The 17,492-nt window shown below is 43.7% G+C and overlaps 1 protein-coding gene across 3 annotated transcripts in view; it reads left to right on the top strand.

Annotated features, from left to right (window-relative positions):
• Eif2b3 (eukaryotic translation initiation factor 2B subunit gamma) overlaps positions 1-14,198 on the top strand; it is a 59,555-nt gene extending 45,357 nt beyond the window's left edge. For all 3 annotated transcript variants that reach the window (XM_042684784.1, XM_042684774.1, XM_042684791.1), the window contains exons 7-12: positions 1,869-1,996; positions 3,113-3,303; positions 7,511-7,588; positions 8,413-8,561; positions 10,116-10,219; positions 14,039-14,198. In XM_042684784.1, the coding sequence (XP_042540718.1) occupies positions 1,869-1,996; positions 3,113-3,303; positions 7,511-7,588; positions 8,413-8,561; positions 10,116-10,219; positions 14,039-14,091 (703 nt within the window). In that variant the 3' untranslated portion in view covers positions 14,092-14,198. The remainder of the gene's footprint in view (positions 1-1,868; positions 1,997-3,112; positions 3,304-7,510; positions 7,589-8,412; positions 8,562-10,115; positions 10,220-14,038) is intronic.
• Positions 14,199-17,492: the final 3,294 nt, after the last annotated feature.

The following is a 17,492-nucleotide window of genomic DNA, read 5'->3' as shown; positions in this document are numbered from 1 at the left end:
GTTGGTTGTGGGGCTTGAACTCTGGGCCTGGGCGCTGTCCCTCAGCTCTTCAGCTCAAGGCAAGCCCTCTACCACTTGAGCCACAGCACCACTTCGGGTTTTCTGGTGGTTTATTGGGGATAAGAGTTTCACGGTCTTTCCTGCCTGGGCTGGCTTTGAACCACGATCCTCAGATCTCACCCTCCTGAGTAGCTAGGATTACAGGCATGAGCCACCAGCACCCAGCTTGTGAAACTCTTCTCTCCAATTAACCTCCAGAAAACCAGGTGCCATGGTTCAACTTAGTAGACCACTAGCCTTGTGCGAAAGAACTCAGGGACAGTGCCCAGGCCCTAAGTTCAAGCCCCATGACTGGCAAAAATAAAGAAAAAAAAGGCATAAAATTATAAAATTTGATAATTTTTACAAAGAAGAAACTCACACACAATTAAACTGCTGTGAGAGAATATGGAATAAAAATCCTTTATAAAGTCATTATGTAACATAGCTGTTGTCATTAAAAGATTTTAGACGGGTGCCCGGTGGCCCATGTCTGTAATCCTAGCTACTTAGGAGGCTGAGATCTGAGGATCTTGGTTCAAAGCCAGCCCCGGCAGGAAAGACTGTGAAACTCTTGTTTTTGTTTTGTTTTTTTTTATTTTGGGTCCGGTAGTGGGCCTGAACGCTGAGCCTGGGCGCTGCCCCTCAGCTCTTCAGCTCAAGGGTAGCGCTCTACCACTTGAGCCACAGCACCACTTCCGGCTTTTTTTTTTTTTTTTTGCTTATGGGTGCTGAGGAATCAAACCCAGGGCCTCAAGCATGCAAAGCAAGCGCTTTACCACTGAGACACCTTCCCAGCCCCAAGGCCTTGAAACTCTTATCTCCAATAAACCACCAGAAAACTGGAAGTGGTGCTGTGGCTCAAGTGGTAGAGTGCTAGCCTTGAGCTGAAGAGCTGAAGGACAGCACCCAGGCCCAGAGTTCAAGCCCTACAACCAACAAAACAACAACAAAAAAAGATTTTAAGGTATGTATTTCACTCCTACAACTAGGAGGAAAACAAGCTTAATACATGCAGGAAAAAAAGTATTTTAATAAAATTCAGTATTTGTTTATACATGAAAGATTGTAACAAGCTAGAAATAAAAGAAAACTTCTTTAACTTGATAATGAGTAAACACAATAAATCTTCAACAGTCTTCATTGTAAATGATCAAACTATACAATTCCCTTTACAATTAAGAATAAGGGGCTGGCAAGGTGGCTCAGTGGTAGAGCGCTTGCCTTGTGTTCATGAGGCCCTAGGTTCGATTCCTCAGCACCACGTAAGCAAAAAGAAAAAAGCCGGAAGTGATGCTGTGGCTCAAGTGATAGAGCGCTAGCCTTGAGCTGAAGAACTGAGGGACAGTGCCCAAGCCCAGAGTTCAGGCCCCATGACCGGACCCAAAAAAAAAAAAAAAAGAAGAAAAAAGAAAAGAACCAAGGCAAAAGAGGCTAGAGGCATGGTTCAAGTGGTATGATGCCTGCCTTGCAAGCATAAGATCATAAATTCAGTCTCTAGCAATAAAAAATAATACAAGTATGTATATGTGCATGTATAGGTATACACACACACCTATGTGTGTAGATGGGACTTCTGAAAAAAATATTTTTTCCTTGACTTAGGGGAAGAATTCTCAGCTTCAGAACTTTATACCCTCCCATTCCCAGCCTGAAGCTTATGAGAGTTCAGATCTTCTTCATCTCCAGAACTGCCAAATATATTTTACATTTGATCTCTTTCAGTCCCAATGTGACATGAAAGAATTTGACTTTTCCTTGGCATGCAGTTTTTTAATCCCAGTAGGGTCTAATCAGGTCTCTGATATTGGGCCATTGTTTCTTCCTAGATCAATCACTTCTATCCGGAGTGAACTGATTCCATATTTAGTAAGGAAACAGTTTTCCTCAGTTTCCTCACAACAGAAGCAAGAAGAAAAAGAGGAAGATGTAAAGAAAAAGGAGCTGAAATCCTTAGGTCAGTGCTTGGGTTGATACAGTAAAAACGGGGAGAGGGTGGAAATACTTGCCCAGAAAGCACAAAGCCCTGAGTTCAAACTCCAGTACCAATTTTAAGGTGGGTAACCCCACTCCCTCAAATCTGGGTAGTGACAACAGATTTTTTCACTATTCTATTTAGGGACAAACTAATTCTTCCAGTCAAGTTCTGTGGTTCATATCACTGTTTGGCTGTTTTCCTCACTAGACCATTATGTCTTGATTAGAGGCTAGCCTAAGCACAAAAGTTTGGAAGATTCCAGTAGAAATTCTACTTCTGAGTCACACCTCCAGCATCCATTACCCCTTTAAACTCAGGTTACCATATCTCAGTTCCCTCGTTCCTTAGGCTCTCAGTAGACCTACTGCTGATTAAACTTAGCCTCTTTGTCAAGAGAAGGTAAAGGAAGTGTACAATAACAGAGACCAACTAGACTGCTTCTCTTCTAGGAGATAGGTCTGTCCTGTTTGCTCTCCTATCACCCCTGCCCTGAGCTGGTTGGTAGGTACTCAGAGAGAGAAGAGAGAGAGAGAGAGACAGAAACAGGATAGTATAACAAAATAGTCAAGATTATAAGACTTGGCATCAAACAGACTAGGATTTGAAATCTTACTGCTCTTTTTTAGCTCTGTGACCTGAGGCAGATTACTCATTATTCTCAGTTTTCATACCAAATAAAAGATAACAAAGGTTTGAAAACCTTTGAGAGTTGAAAACCCGAATGACCCATTTCTCTGACTCTATAGTGATATGCTATTTCTGTCATAGCACAGCTATCAAGACAAAGCCAACATGGCTAGTCACTAAGGTCTAGATACTTGCTTGTCTCATTTCATGATTTTAATGGTCATATTTTAATTTCCTTAGTAGTCCTTGTTTATCAAACTTGCTTTTAGGCAGGCCCTCTTTAGGCATTTTTATAGCATATAGTATCTCAAATACATAAGAAAGTACACTGTCTCTTCTAACTTTCTCTCTCTGGTTTTGAGTTCCAGGAGGAAAAGTGTTAGGTATATCCTCTTTGAAATTTTAACTGAGTCTATATCTTTCTGTCTTCTCTCATTCACTTGCTTGGTTTGAATGTATGTTCTGAAGATATTTATAGTTTTATAAAAGAACCCAATACGCTCACCTTGGCTCCCTATGATGCCTGCTGGAATGCTTGTCGAGGAGACAGGTGGGAAGACTTGTCCAGATCACAGGTGCGCTGCTATGTCCACATCATGAAAGAAGGGCTCTGCTCTCGAGTGAGTACATTAGGACTCTACATGGAAGCAAACAAACAGGTAAGAAGATAGATTTAGAAGAGGAATCATGGAGCTTATACCTTAGTAGATATATTCCTTGTCTCATTAGGTACATAGTAACTTGTTCAGAATCTTCCACATTTCCAAGGCTGAATAAGACCTAGCACATGAGTGGAGACCATTGGGAGACCCAAGTATAGCAAAGGTCAAGTAAGGGGCCTGGTTTTAGAAGTGAGAACTCTAGGGTTAAAGGAAAGACTAAGGTCTCCAGGAAGGCTAACTTTTAGCCTCTGGTTTTAGATCTTCCTCATATTCTGTTCAGCATAGAAATGTCTACAGAACTTCATAAAGAATCATACTTTTTTTTTTTTTGCTGGTCATGGGGCCTGAACTCGGGGCCTGGGCACTGTCCCTCAGCTCTTCAGTTCAAGGCTAGCTCCCTACCACTTGAGCCACTTCCAGCTTTTTCTGCTTATCTGGTGCTGAGGAATTGAACCCAGGCCCCATGCATGCAAGGCAAGCACTCTATCCCTGAGCCAGGTAAGCAGACATAAAGGAGGCTTTTTTTTTTTTTGTCGGTCATGGGGCTTGAACTCTGGGTCTGGACACTGTCCCTCAGCTTTTCAGCTCAAGGCTAGCGCTCTACCACTTGAACCACAGCACCACTTCCAGTTTTCTGGTGGTTTATTGGAGATAAGAGTCTCACAGACTTTCTTGCCTGGGCTGGCTATGAACCTCGATCCTCAGGTCTCAGCCACCTGAGTAGCTAGGATTACAGGTGTGAGTCACCAGTGCACGGCAGGAGGTTTCTTAATAAAGGAATAGCTAGGGGGCTGGGAAGGTGGCTCAGTGGTAGAGTGCTTGCCTTGCATGTCTGAGGCCCTGGGTTCGATTCCTCAGCACCACATAAGCAGAAAAAACCAGAAGTGGGGCTGAGGCTCAAGTGGTAGAAGGCTAGCCTTCAGCTGAAGAGCTGAGGGACAACATCCAGGCCTAGAGTTCAGGCCCCACAACCGACAAAAATAAATAAATAAAAAATAAAGGAATAGCTAAGTACCAGTGGCTCATACCTATAATACTAGCTACTCAGGAGGCTGAGATCTGAGGATCACAGCTAACCCAGACAGAAAAGCCCCCTAGAGACTCTTATGTCCAATAAACTACTCAAAAAACCAGAAGTGGCACTGTGGCTCAAGTGATAGAGCGCTAGCCTTGAGCAGGCCCAGGGACAGCACCCAGGCCCTGAATTCAAGCCCAGGACTGGCAAAAAAGAAGAAGAGGAAGAGGAGGAGGAGGAAGAAGAAGAAAAAAGAAAAAGAAGTGAAGGAATATTACTGGGTGCTAGTGGTTCATGCCTGTAATCCTAGCTACTTAGGAGGCTGAGATCTAAAGATGGAGGTTTGAAGTCAGCCCAGGCAGTATAATCTGTGAAACTGTTTTTTTTTTTTGGTCCTTGGGTTTGACTCTGAGCCTGGACACTCAAGGCTAGCACTCTACCATTTGAGCCACAGCTCCATTTCCTGCTTTTTCTGTGATTAATTAGAGAGATAAGTTTCACAGATTTTTCTGCCCAGGCTGGCTTTCAACCACAATCTTCAGATTTCAATCTCCTGGGTAGTCAGGATTGTAGTCAGGAGCTACCTGCACCTGGCTATCTATGAGATTCTTATCTCCAACAAACTACTCAGTAAAGCCTAAAGTGGAGCTGTAGCTAAGTGAGCTCTAGCCTTAAGCAAAAGAAGCTAAGAGATAGCACCCAGACCCCGAGTTCAAGCCCCAGGGCTGGCACACATTTAAAAAAAAAAAAAGGAAGGAAGGAAGAAAGAAATGAGAAAGAAATGAGAAAAGAAAGAAAGGAATGTGGCTTGGTAGCAGAGTGCTTGCCTAGCATGCATGAGGCCCTGGGTTCAATTCCTCAGCACCATATAAAATAATAATAATAATAATAATAAAAGAAAGTGAAGGAACAGAATGTAGAGTGGTCAGATGGCAAAGACTCAAGGAAGGATTGAAACAGCTCAGTAAAGAGTCTTGCTGGGTGCTGGTGGCTCACGCCTGTAATCCTAGCCAGTCAGGAGGCTGAGATCTGAGGATCACAGTTGAAAGCCAGCCCGGGCAGGAAAGTCAGTGAAACTCTTATCTCCAATAAAAACCACCCGAAAACAGAAAGTGGCTCTGTAGCTCAAGTGGTAGAGCACTAACCTTGAGCTGAAGAGCTAAGGGACAGTGCTCAGGCCCAGTGTTCAAACCCCATGATGGACAAAAAAAAAAAAGGGCTGGGAAGGTGGCTCAGTGGTAGAGAGCTTGCCTGGCATGCATGAGGCCCTGGTTCGATTCCTCAGCACCACATAAGCAGAAAGAAAAAAGCCAGAAGTGGCGCTGTGGCTAAAGTGGTAGAGCGCTGGCCTTGAGCTGAAGAGCTGAGGGACAGCGCCCAGGCCCAGAGTTCAGGCCCCACGACTGGACCAAAAAAAAAAAAGTCTTGCCTCTCCTTCTATCCCTACAGTTTGTGAGCTACGGAGTAAATGACTTCCATTGGAGGAGAAGCATAGCCCTCAAAGATAACCCAGATCAGCTGAGTGCCAGTGTTCTTGCCTGTAATCCTAGCTACTCAGGAGGCTGAGATCTGAGAATTACAGTTCAAAGACAACCTGGGCAGGAACATCCATGAGACTCTGATCTCCAATTAACCACCAGAAAACCAGAAGTGGAGCTGTGGTTCAAGTGGTAGAGTGCTTGCCTTGAGCTAAAGAGCCCAGGGACAGCATCCAGGCCCAGAGTTTAAGCCCCACGACCAACAAAAGAAAAAAGAAAAAAAGGTTTTAAGACAGAGGGTAGCAAAGGGAACAGTGGAGAGGCTGAGGGTATAGCAGAGCTCTTTACTGTATTGTAAATCCAGGAATAACATTTAAGAGAGAAAGATGATGAGACCAGTAACAAAATTCAGAGGAATAAAGCAGTGAAGTATTAAGGTGAAGCTGGGTGCCGGTGACTCACGCCTATAATCCTAGCTACTCAGGAGGCTAGGATCTGAGGATCACTGTCCAAAGCCAGCCCAGGCAGGAAATACCGTGAGACTCCTATCTCCAATAAACCACCAGAAAAATGGAAGTGGCGCTGTAGCTCAAGTGGTAGAGCGCTCGCCTTGAGCTGAAGAGCTGAGGGACAGCGACCAGGCCCAGAGTTGAAGCCCCATGACCGATAAAGAAAAAAAAAAAAAAGAAAAGAAAAAGATACCAGGGAGATTTGAGATTTTCCTGAAGAAAACCTGGCTCTAGAAACTTCAGAACCAGTATATGATATAACTTTAGTCCCAAACATTAGCTTGCCTCAACCTGGATTGGTTATATATCCAAGGGAATCCCCTAAACCAGAAAACTGAGAAATCACAATTGGTCCCATGTTTACCCAGTTCTAGAATCTGTTAGCCTGTTCAGGAGGCAGGTTTATAGATAGAAAAATAATCTCTGAAGTGCAGCAGGAGCTATGCAGCCGAAAGGCCCAAGAGCCTTGGTTAGAGTATAGTAAATAGTAAAGATCCCAGGAGGGCTGGTAGAGTGCTTGCCTTGCATGCATGAGGCCCTGCGTTCAGTTCCTCAGCACTACATAAGCAGAAAAAAAGCCAGAAGTGGCACTGTGGCTCAAGTGGTAGAGTGCTAGCCTTGAGCTGAAGAGCTGAAGGACAGTGTCCAGGCCCAGTGTTCAGACCCCATAACCAGCCAAAAAAAAAAAAAAAGAGCTGGGACTGGTCATATGCTCAGTAACCAGTGCTGGCAAGGCCTCCTCAGCTAGTGTAGCCACCACATACAGTGCTCTGACTAGTATTCTGTCCATGCTGATAGGTCACTAGCCAAAACCTCCTACACTATTAACCTGTTTTTCAGTTTTCTCATCCTGGAGAAAGTATACTATGAACTTCCCTTTCATGTGTTTTTTTGAATGGTTAAAAAAAAACATAATCAGGATCAGTCCTGATTATGGAATTTGTCTAACATCTCTTCTATTCTTACCTTATACATGAGCAGGAAGTGATGCTGTGGTTCAAGTGGTAGAGCGCTAGCTGTAAGCCTTGAGCTGAGGGACAGCGCCCAGGCCCAGAGTTCAGGCCCCATGACTAGACCAAAAAAAAAAAAAGAAACAGTGGCAGAGAACTTCCATATTTTTGGTTAGGTAGGCATAGGATTTTATCTAAAGTGGTTTTTTAAGTGTTTTTCTGGTCTTTAGTGACCAAATCTTTTTCTTCAAGGTGCCTAAACTGCTGACTGTTCTTTGTCCAGAAGAATCACTGGTCCATTCATCAGCCCAGATTGTCAACAAACACTTGGTAAGTGCTAACATGGGCAGGACAGGTGTGGGATATTTTCTAGGGGCACTGAAATTTATCCTTGAGAATCTAGATTTCAATCTTTTAGCTCTGAACTTGGTTAGCTTCATGAAAATCCCATGTGAATCCTGGTAATAAAGTTTCACTTAGAATATTATTTTCTGTGCTTAAAGCATGGTTCAAGTATAGAGCACCTGCCTAGCAAGAATAAGATCTGAGTTCAGCCCTAGTACCAACAACAACAAAAAAGATAAACAAGCTGGGCCCTGGTGACACACCTATAATCCTAGCTACTCAGGAAGCTGAGATCTGAGGATCATGGTTCAAAGCCAGCCCTGGCAGGAAAGTCCATGAGACTCTGATCTCCAATTAACCACCAGAAAACCAGAAGTGGTGCTGTGGCTCACATGGTAGAGTACTCGCCTTGAGCTGAAGAGCTGAGAGACAGCACCCAGGCCCAGAGTTCAAGCCCCACAACCAACAAAAAAATTCCAACTGAGCCAGGTACCAGTGGCTCACACCTGTAATCCTAGCTACTCAGGAGGCTGAGATCTGAGCATCATAGTTCAAAGCCAGCCCAGGAAGAAAAGTCCCTGCAAGACTCTAATCTCCAATTAACTACTCAAAAACCAGAAACTAGAAGTAGAGCTGTGGCTCAAGTGGTAGAGCACTAATCTTGAACAAGAGAGCTCAGGCAGGGACAACACCTAGGCCCCAGGACTGACAAAAAAAAAAATCTCCATTAGTCTTAGGTTCAAGTGGCCTGGGAGTACTTTACAGTTGGTTAAGTTGGATGGACAAGATTTTCTCTTTGCCATTTGCAGGTTGGAGTTGACAGCCTCATCGGACCAGATACACAGGTTGGAGAGAAGTCATCCATTAAACGCTCAGTTATTGGTTCATCCTGTCTCATAAGAGATAGAGTGACTATTACCAATTGTATTCTCATGAATGCAGTTACCGTGGAAGAAGGGTATGTTTCCCTTTGTGCTCACTTGAGGCAAGGTTCCTAATATCCCCAGAAGGCTTTGAGGAGCCAGTCCAGCCCAGGAAAGGGCTTACTATGGAGAAAAGGAAGAAATGAGTAGTAAATGAGTAGCACCTAGATCTTTTTTTTTTTTTTGGGGGGGGGGGGTCCAGTTGTGGGGCCTGAACTCTGGGCCTGGACACTGTCCCTCAGCTCTTCAGGTCAAGGTTAACGCTCTACCGCTTGAGCCACTGTGCCACTTCCAGCTTTTTTTTTTTCTGCTTTTGTGGTGCTGAGGAATCAAACCCAGGGCCTCATGCATGCAAGGTAAGCACTCTACCACTGAGCCACCTTCCCATCCCAGCACCTAGATCTTTTGAAGCCTTGGTTTTACCTCTATAATGAAAGACATGATTTCTCAAAGCATCATTGTGATCCTGGGAGAAGCTGCCTGCCCTTGCCTTGGATTCCTGCTTGATGAGCTATTGGCAGTGCTAGAGCAACACTGCACCAAGACCTAAAGATTATTTTTCCCTATCTCAGTATCCCAGAGCACTCCTGGAGGTAGAGGTCTAGAAGGAGTATACCTATAAGCTATTATGTTTTTGTTTGTTTGTTTTTTTGGGTCCAGTTGTGGGGCCTAAACTCTGGGCCTGGGCACTGTCCCTCAGCTCTTCAACTCAAGGCTAGCCCTCTACCACTTGAGCCACAGTGCCACTTCTGGCTTTTTTCTTTTTGCTTATGTGGTGCTGAGGAATTGAACCCAGGGCCTCATGCATTGCAAGGCAAGTGCTCTACCACTGAGCCATCTTCCCAGCCCCAGCTATTACGTTTTTTAAGACAAGCTTCTCTTCAAGTTATATTGTGTGTGAGAGAGCTTTTTCACTCAAGGCTGGTGCTTTATCACTTTCACTTCCTTGAAGTCAATTTAGAGCATCCTAAAATCTTGCTTTATGAACAGCCTGAACTTAAATGAGAAGACTTGAAAGATGTTTAATGACTTTATTTTTCTATATGGCCCTCAGGTTTTTCGATGCATAAAATACAAATATGAGTAGTAGAAGAGATAAGATTTTTAGGAGGTAAATTATTTTCAGTCTTTTTAGGAAAGGAACTTTGTTTAAAATAAAGCTTAGGCAGCTGAGTGTCGGTGGCTCACTCCTGTAATCCTAGCTACTCAGGAGGCTGAGACCTGAGAATCACAGTTCAAAGCCAGCCCGGGCAAGGAAAAGTCCATGAGACTCTTACCTCCAATAAACCACTAGAAAACCGGAAGTGGCACTGTGGCTCAAGCAGTAGAGCACTTGCCTTGAGCTGAAGAGCTGAGGGACAGTGGTGCCCAAGCCCAGAGTTCAAGCCCCACGACCAACCAAAAAAAAAAAGGCTTAGGCAACCTTGAGCAAAAACACTGAAAGGGTAGTGGTCATGCCTATAATCCTACTCAGGAGGCTAAGATCTGAGGATTGCTCTTCGAATCCAGTCCAGGCAGAAAAGTTCATGAGATAGTGGGGATGGTGATTAGAGCCCTTAGCAATCTCTAACTTGGCTCCTGTGTTATAGAAGCAACATCCAGGGCAGCGTCATCTGTAACAATGCAGTGATTGAGAAGGGAGCAGATATCAAGGACTGTTTGGTTGGAAGTGGTCAGAGGATTGAAGCCAAAGGTAAGTCCAAGTTACAATCACAGATGCTTTTTTTTTTTTTTACAGATGCTATTTTGTTTAACAAATTCAGTTTTTATTTTGGTGTTTTTGCTATATAAAAACCATTTATCAGACTATTATTCACTGGGCCTTGTGGAATACCAGTTACTTAGATGAATACAGGAGAATTGCAGTTTAAAGCCAGTCTGGTTAAAAAAAAAAAAATAGTTCAGAAGGTTTTGTCTCACAGAACAAATGAGATATGATGGGGTACAATTGTAATCCCAGTTATGTGGAAGATAGAAGAATTAGCACTGTAGTCTGAGGCTGGACAAATAACAATATGTTGTCCAAAAACATACCTAAATCAAAAGAGACTGGTGCATGGTTCAATAGGTCATTTGGCTAGCAAGCATGGATCCCTGAATTCAAACTTCAATATTATGAGAGACAGACAAACAGAAACAGAGACATAGAGACAGAGACACAGAGAGAGACAGAGATACAGATGCTTTTTTTTAACCTATTCACATTAGCACAGATAATGCTCAGTGGGCAAGACATGAGAAACCAGCACATTCACACACTACAAGTGAGAATACAAGTCTATAAAGCCATTTTTGGAAAGCAATTAACATCACTGTCAATTTTTTTTTTGGTCAGTAATTGGGTTTGAACTGGGGCCTGGGCACTTTCCCTGAGCATTTTTGCTCAAGGCCAACACTCTACCACTTTGAGCCACAGAGCCACTTCTGGTTTTCTGGTGATTAATTGGAGATAACAGTCTCATATAAATCTATAAAAAGTGTGCTTGACACAGAGGACAAGTAATGCAGCAGAGACTCTGCAACTAACTCTGTCTTCCTAAATACCAGGAACATTTCCTCTGACCTGATTTGGTTTTTTGGCTGGTTGGATGGTTGGTTGGTTGGTTGGTTGGGGGGAGGGGCTTGCCAGTCCTGGGGCTTGAACTTAAAGCCTGGGCACTGTCCCTGAGCTTCTCTTTGCTCAAAGCTAGAACTCTTATCACTTGAGCCACAGCACCACTTCTGGCTTTTTATTTTTATGTGGTATTGAGGAATTGAACCCAGAGCTTCATGCATGCTATGTAAGCACTCTACCACTAAGTCATATTTTCAGCCCCTGACCTGGTTTCTTAGGCAGATAGTCACATAGATTCCTAGTCTGGGAAAGGGTTTGCCATTCTCAATGGCTTAAAGATGATTCTGTAAGAAATGTTATGAACTTGCTCTGCCAGCAGCTTATACAAAGATGGTATAATACTGAAAAAACATACAAAAACTGGGTGAAGCTAGGTGTCAGTGGTTCACACTTATAATCCCAGCTACTCAGGAGACTGAGATCTGAGAATTATGGCTCAAAGCCAGCCCCTGGAGGAAAATTCATGGGACTCTTATCTCTAGTTACCACAAAAAAGCCAGAAGTGGAACTGTGGTTCAGTGGTAGAACATTATTAGTCTTTAGCAAAAAAGCTCAGGGAGGGGCTGGGAAGGTGGCTCAGTGGTAGAGCACTTACCTTGCATGCATGAGGCCCTGGGTTTGATTCCTCAACACCACATAAGCAAAAAGAAAAAAGCCGGAAGTGGCACTGTGGCTCAAGTGGTAGAGTGCTAGCCTTGAGCTGAAGAGCTGAGGGACAGTGACCAGGCCCAGAGTTCAGGCCCACGACCGGACCCAAAAAATAAATAATAATAATCCTATATCAAGAGTACATGGGACAAACCTAACTCTGTGAAGGTGCTCCTAGTGAATCTCCACAACTCTGAAAGGAAGCTAGAGTCCAAAGACATGAAGTAATTTGTTCACAAAAATAATTTCTCAAAGTCAAAGATATTCTAATTCAGAATGTCTTCTTTACTGTTTACTTTTTCTTCCTCCCTTTCCTATCCTAGACATTGGTGTTCTTGGGGTATAAAGATTAGTAAGTAAGCTGGGCACCAGTGGCTCACACCTGTAATACTAGCTACTCAGGAGGCTGAGAACTGAGGATAATGGTTCAAAGCCAGCCTGGGCAGGAAAGTCTGTGAGATTCTCATCTCCAATTAACCACCAGAAAACTGGAAGTGGTGCTGTGGCTCAAGTGATAGAGCACTATCCTTGAATTGAAGAGCTAAGGGACAGTGCCCAGGCCCAGAGTTCAAGCCCCACAACTGATAAAAATAAAAAGATTAGTAACTTTCTCTTGCTATTCAGTGGTTTGCAGCCTGTTATACAAAAGCAGAGAAAGAAATAAGCATACCAAAATTTTACTGTCTGGGTTAGTTAATGTAGGTGTGATTACATATGTGCAGCACTAGGCCTGACTAACTCATTGCTTTCACAAAAGCCATGTTCAGTAGGTGGTATTACAAAAGTCCTCTTTTATTTACAGTTACATTTTGCATTTTTTCTATTACCTACAATGAACCATTGACCAAAAATAAATGGAAAATTTCTGACATAATTGATAAATTTTAAATTGTACACTATTCTAAGTAGCATGGTGAACTGTCACGCTGTCCCCTCCATATCTCACCCAGAACATGAGCAGTCCCTTTGTCATATATCAGATAACCTTTATGTAGTCGCCTAACACAGTGCCACAATGCCTATGTCTTTCACCTTCATCCCATGAAATAAGATCATCATCTCACATCATCCCAGGGAAAGGGGGCAAATATAGTGAGATAAGGGTAAGAGAGATCACATTCTTACTGATTAAAGTTTTTGTAAATTAAACTTTATCATAGATATGCATGTGAAGAAAATCATGTATGCAATGTTTTACTATCTATAGTTTTAGGCATCCACTGAAGATCTTGAATATTATATGTGAGGTTTCTCTCTTTTGAGTGTATCTATTTTCTCTCTTGTTTCTCTCTCTCTCTCTCTCTCTCTCTCTCTCTATTTGTTGGTGGTAGGGCTTGAACTTGGGGCCTGGGCACTGTCCCTGAGCTTTTCTGCTCAAGACTAGCACTCTACCACTTTGAGCCATAGCTCTACTTCTGGTTTGTGAGTGGTTAATTGGAGATAAGAGTCTTACAAGGACTTTTCTGCCAGGCTGGCTTCAAGCTGCAGATCTCAGCCTCCTGAGTAGCTAGGATTACAGGTATGAGCCACCAGCGCCCAGCTTCCTCTCATTTTCTGTCCTCTAGGCAAACCACAAATTTCACATTCTCCTTTCTTACATCCTCATGATGCTCTTCATAGAGAAATTCTATTCGGTCCTTAAGACCTAACTCCAGGGGCTAGGAAGGTGGCTCAAGTGGTAGAGCGCTCGTCTTGAGCTGAAGAACTGAGGGACAGCACCTAGGCCCAGAGTTCAAGACCCACAATGGACAAAAACAAAAAAAGACCTAATACCAGATGTCCTTGTATGTAAGCTTCCCCAAAACTAAGTGTATAGTCAGTCCTGTCCTTCTGTGAGAGGTTATATTCTCTAGAGTAGAATACACACACACACACACACACACACACACACACAAAGAGAAATGTTTACAGAAACACCAAAATTAGGCTGGGCATTGGTGGCTCATCCCTGTAATCATAGCTACTCAAGAGGCTGAGATCTGAGGATCGCAGTTCAAAGCCAGCTTGGGCAGGAAAGTCCATGAGACTCTTATCTCCAATAAACTACTCAGAAAACCAGAAGTGGTGCTGTGGCTCAAGTGGTAGAGCATTTGCCTTGAGCTGAAGAGCTGAGGGATAATGCCCAGGACCAGAGTTCAAGCCCCACAACTGACCAAAAACAACAACAACAAAAAAAATTAGAAGCAATTTGTTTGAAATGACACCTTTTACTGCCAGTTCTCAGAAAAATCTTTTTGTTTTCTTTTATAGCTAAACGGATAAATGAAGTAATCGTGGGGAATGATCAACTCATGGAGATCTGAGATCTGAACAACTTAAACTCTCCTTCATTTGGCCCCCAAAACTACAGCTGTTGGCTGGCCCACTTGTTTGACTCTGTATTTATTTTCCAATAAAAAAAAGACTTCCAGAAAGAAAGAAAGACTTCCAAAGGCATGGTGGAGACTTGTGGAGAAGTTTCAGGCTCCAAGTCATGTGGGTACCAAATATACACAGTGTGTTCATGGATCATGTGATAAAGACTATGCAGGACAAATGAGTGGAAAAGGACAGACCAGAGGCCTAGTGGTTTTCTTGGTTTTTGGTTTTGGGGTGGTTTTTTTTTTGTCGGTCGTGGGGCTTGAACTCTGAGCCTGTCCCTGAGTTCTTCAGCTCAAGATGAGAACTCTACCACTTGAGCCACAGTGTCACTTCTGGTTTTCTGGTGGTTAATTGGAGATAAGAGTCCCACAGACTTTCTTGCCCCAACTGGCAGATCTCATCAGATCTCATCCGCCTCCTGAGTAGCAAGGATTATAAGCATGAGCCACTAGTGCCCAGCTAGGTCTAGCTCTTACTAAAGTTATTAGGCTATTGAAGCAACTGTCCACTGATAAAACTCCTAGTGAAGCTATTTTCTGAGTGGCCACCCAGCCCAAGCAATGAAGCATCTCTCACCTGAAGGACTTGGAAGTACTTCAGTACCTGATCCTAATCAGGCTTTCTAAACCCATAGACCTAGCTGCTGCCACCTCTGAGCATCAGGCTAAGACTTATTTATTTTCTGCTCCAATAGTTATTCCACAGATACCCAGCAGCTGCCCCACTATTTATTCCATCTTTTCAGCCTCTAACCCCTTTCTCCAACAATTGTCCCTTGGAGGCTCTTAAAAGCAAGTAGGAAGAAAGCCCCCAGCTAGTCAACAAGCCTAACCAGCAAGTTTTCAGGGAGGCAAGAGCCATATCTGAGACAATAATCTGAGCCAGCCAGATCTATCTTCACCTTGCTTCAGGAGGCCTTTCAGCCTGATAAGAGCCAGGAATCTTCCTGATCTTAGCTACTTGTACTCCTTTATGTCCTAATTATAGATATTCCTGCTCCAGATAATTTAGAAATGATATTTCTATATTCACAGCCCTTCTGGAGTTTTATCCACCTGTTTGCCACCCCTGCTCCCAAACACAAGTAACATAAGTACACTTTCCCTACATCGCTTTTACAACCTGCAGGTGTTGGTAGAAGATAAAAGTGGCTCCTGGGGTGAGATTTCACCTCCTAGAATTATCAAAGTAAAGGTTTCTCTTGATGTCCTCACTGTGGGTGGTAGTAATTATAAAGAATGGTTTGAAATACTGGTTTCTACATTGCTTCAGAAATCTCAAGGCTCCCAAGTTCATTTGAGTAATCTTACCTCATCTTAGTGTTCTCACTGAATTTGTGAGAAACAGGATGAACATTTCTACCCTGGGGGAACTCCACCTCCACCAGCCTTCTTAGAAGCTCAGAAGCACCACATTCCTCCCACTGGTTAGGGCAAGGTTCCTGAAAGAAGTTTACTATGATGGGGTAGGAGCTGCAATGGCCCAGCAGAAGTGGTTGGAATCAATAGGACTGAGAGGGAGATGGGAATAAAGAGCTGTAGTGTACCCAGTATAATCTTTGAAACTGAAATTTGTGGGGCTCAGGTAGTGCTGGAGATGGAGTCCTGGCTTCTGTGGCAGAAGAACTGGCCTCCAGTGTGAGATAGAAAAGAATTGACTAAACTGTTCCAGAACCTTCTTGTTCCCTTCCTGTCCTTCCCCAATGAGCCCTCAGAACTTGATAGTGAGATGGAAGAAAATTTCTCCCTTGGGGCTGGGAAGATGGCTCAGTGGTAGAGTACTTGCCTTGCATGCATAAGGCCCTCGGTTCGATTCCTCAGCACCACATAAGCAGAAAAAGCCAGAAGTGGGGCTGAGGCTCAAGTGGTAGAGCGCTAGTCTACAGCTGAAGAGCTGAGAGACAGTGCCTAGGCCCAGAGTTCCGGCCCCACGACCGACAAAAAAAAGAAAAAGAAAATTTCTCCCTTGCCTTCTCTTTGCACAAGTTCATTCCACAGTCTCTACACCAAGAAAAGAAGGGAGCTGAAGCAAACAAAAGACAAGGGTTTCTCAACTGGGCTCAGGCCCCACAGTAAGCTGCTGCCACTGTTCCTAACTCCAAGATGGGAAGCTAAATACTCAGAATATTTCTCTGTATCTGTTGGCCTGCTTCTGTGCTCCCTTCCTTTCCCCATCCCTCTCCCTCTACCTCTTCCCCTCTCCCTTCCCCTCTCTGCCAGCAGGGATCATTTTTGTTTCCTTTGGTAGAAACTACAGAGAAGTTCTGTCTAAAACCTAGTAACTAAATATCCACTGGGTGGCCAAGGCAATCACCCTCTCCAGCGATGCTTGATAGAAGAAGAAAAAAAGAGAGATCAAGGTGAGCCTTCAATGCTAATTCAGGGAAGACTGAAAAAGTGCTGAGAAACTAAGTTAGAGCTTGCCAGGTCAGATGAAACTTGACATCTATTACTCTAGGAACCCCCTCCCCTCAAAATCTCATTCCTGCCTATTGGCAAGCACTCCTGAAGCCTGTAAGAGGACTGACTGCCAAGACTACCCTGCAAGTTATTTCCTAAGGCCAGAAGCTGAACTTCTTCCTAATCCACTACATTCTCATCCCACTCATCCCCAGTAGGAGGAAGAAAACTGTTAGCCTAGGCCCCAAGAGCAATCCAGTGGCCTACACTTCCTAGAGGCTATTTCTACTTCCAAAGAATTGCTGACAGTGGCTGGGAATGTGGCTTAGTGGTAGAGTACTTGCCTAGCATGCATGAAGCCCTGGGTCTGATTCCTCAGTACCACATAAATAAAAAAAAGCCAGAAGTGGTGCTGTGACCTACATGGTAGAATGCTAGCCTTGAGCACAGAGGGGCTCAGGGACGGTGCTCAGGCCCTGAGTTCAACTGGCAAAAAAAGAATTGCAGTGGGTACACTATCCACTGTCATCATACCTCTAAAGAGGTACATAAATAAAACTTTATATGCTGCTTCCTAAATAGTTAACTCTAAACCAGGAATTTATGCCAGCACTTGAGAAAAAGACAGCATTCCAGACCAGCCTGAGTAACATTAAGACCTTCTCTCAGGGGCTGGGAAGATGGCTCAGTGGTAGAGCGCTTGCCTTGCATGCCTGAGGCCCTGGGTTCGATTCCTTAGCACCACATAAGCAGAAAAGGCTGGAAGTGGTGCTGTGGCTCAAGTGGTAGAGTGCTAGCCTTGAGCTGAAGAGCTGAGGGACAGAGTCCAGGCCCCACGACCAGACCCAAAAAAAAAAAAAAAAAAAAAAAGACCCTCTCTCAATAGAAACAAAAATAAAACACTAAATAGCTAAATATATCTGAGAAAGAGGAATCACATAAAG

Source organism: Dipodomys spectabilis, unplaced genomic scaffold (assembly GCF_019054845.1).
Source record: "Dipodomys spectabilis isolate Male_0828 unplaced genomic scaffold, ASM1905484v1 ptg000002l, whole genome shotgun sequence".
Lineage (NCBI taxonomy): Eukaryota > Metazoa > Chordata > Mammalia > Rodentia > Heteromyidae > Dipodomys > Dipodomys spectabilis.
Note: the sequence above shows the minus strand (reverse complement) of the source record. Positions and strands in the feature narration are given on the sequence as shown.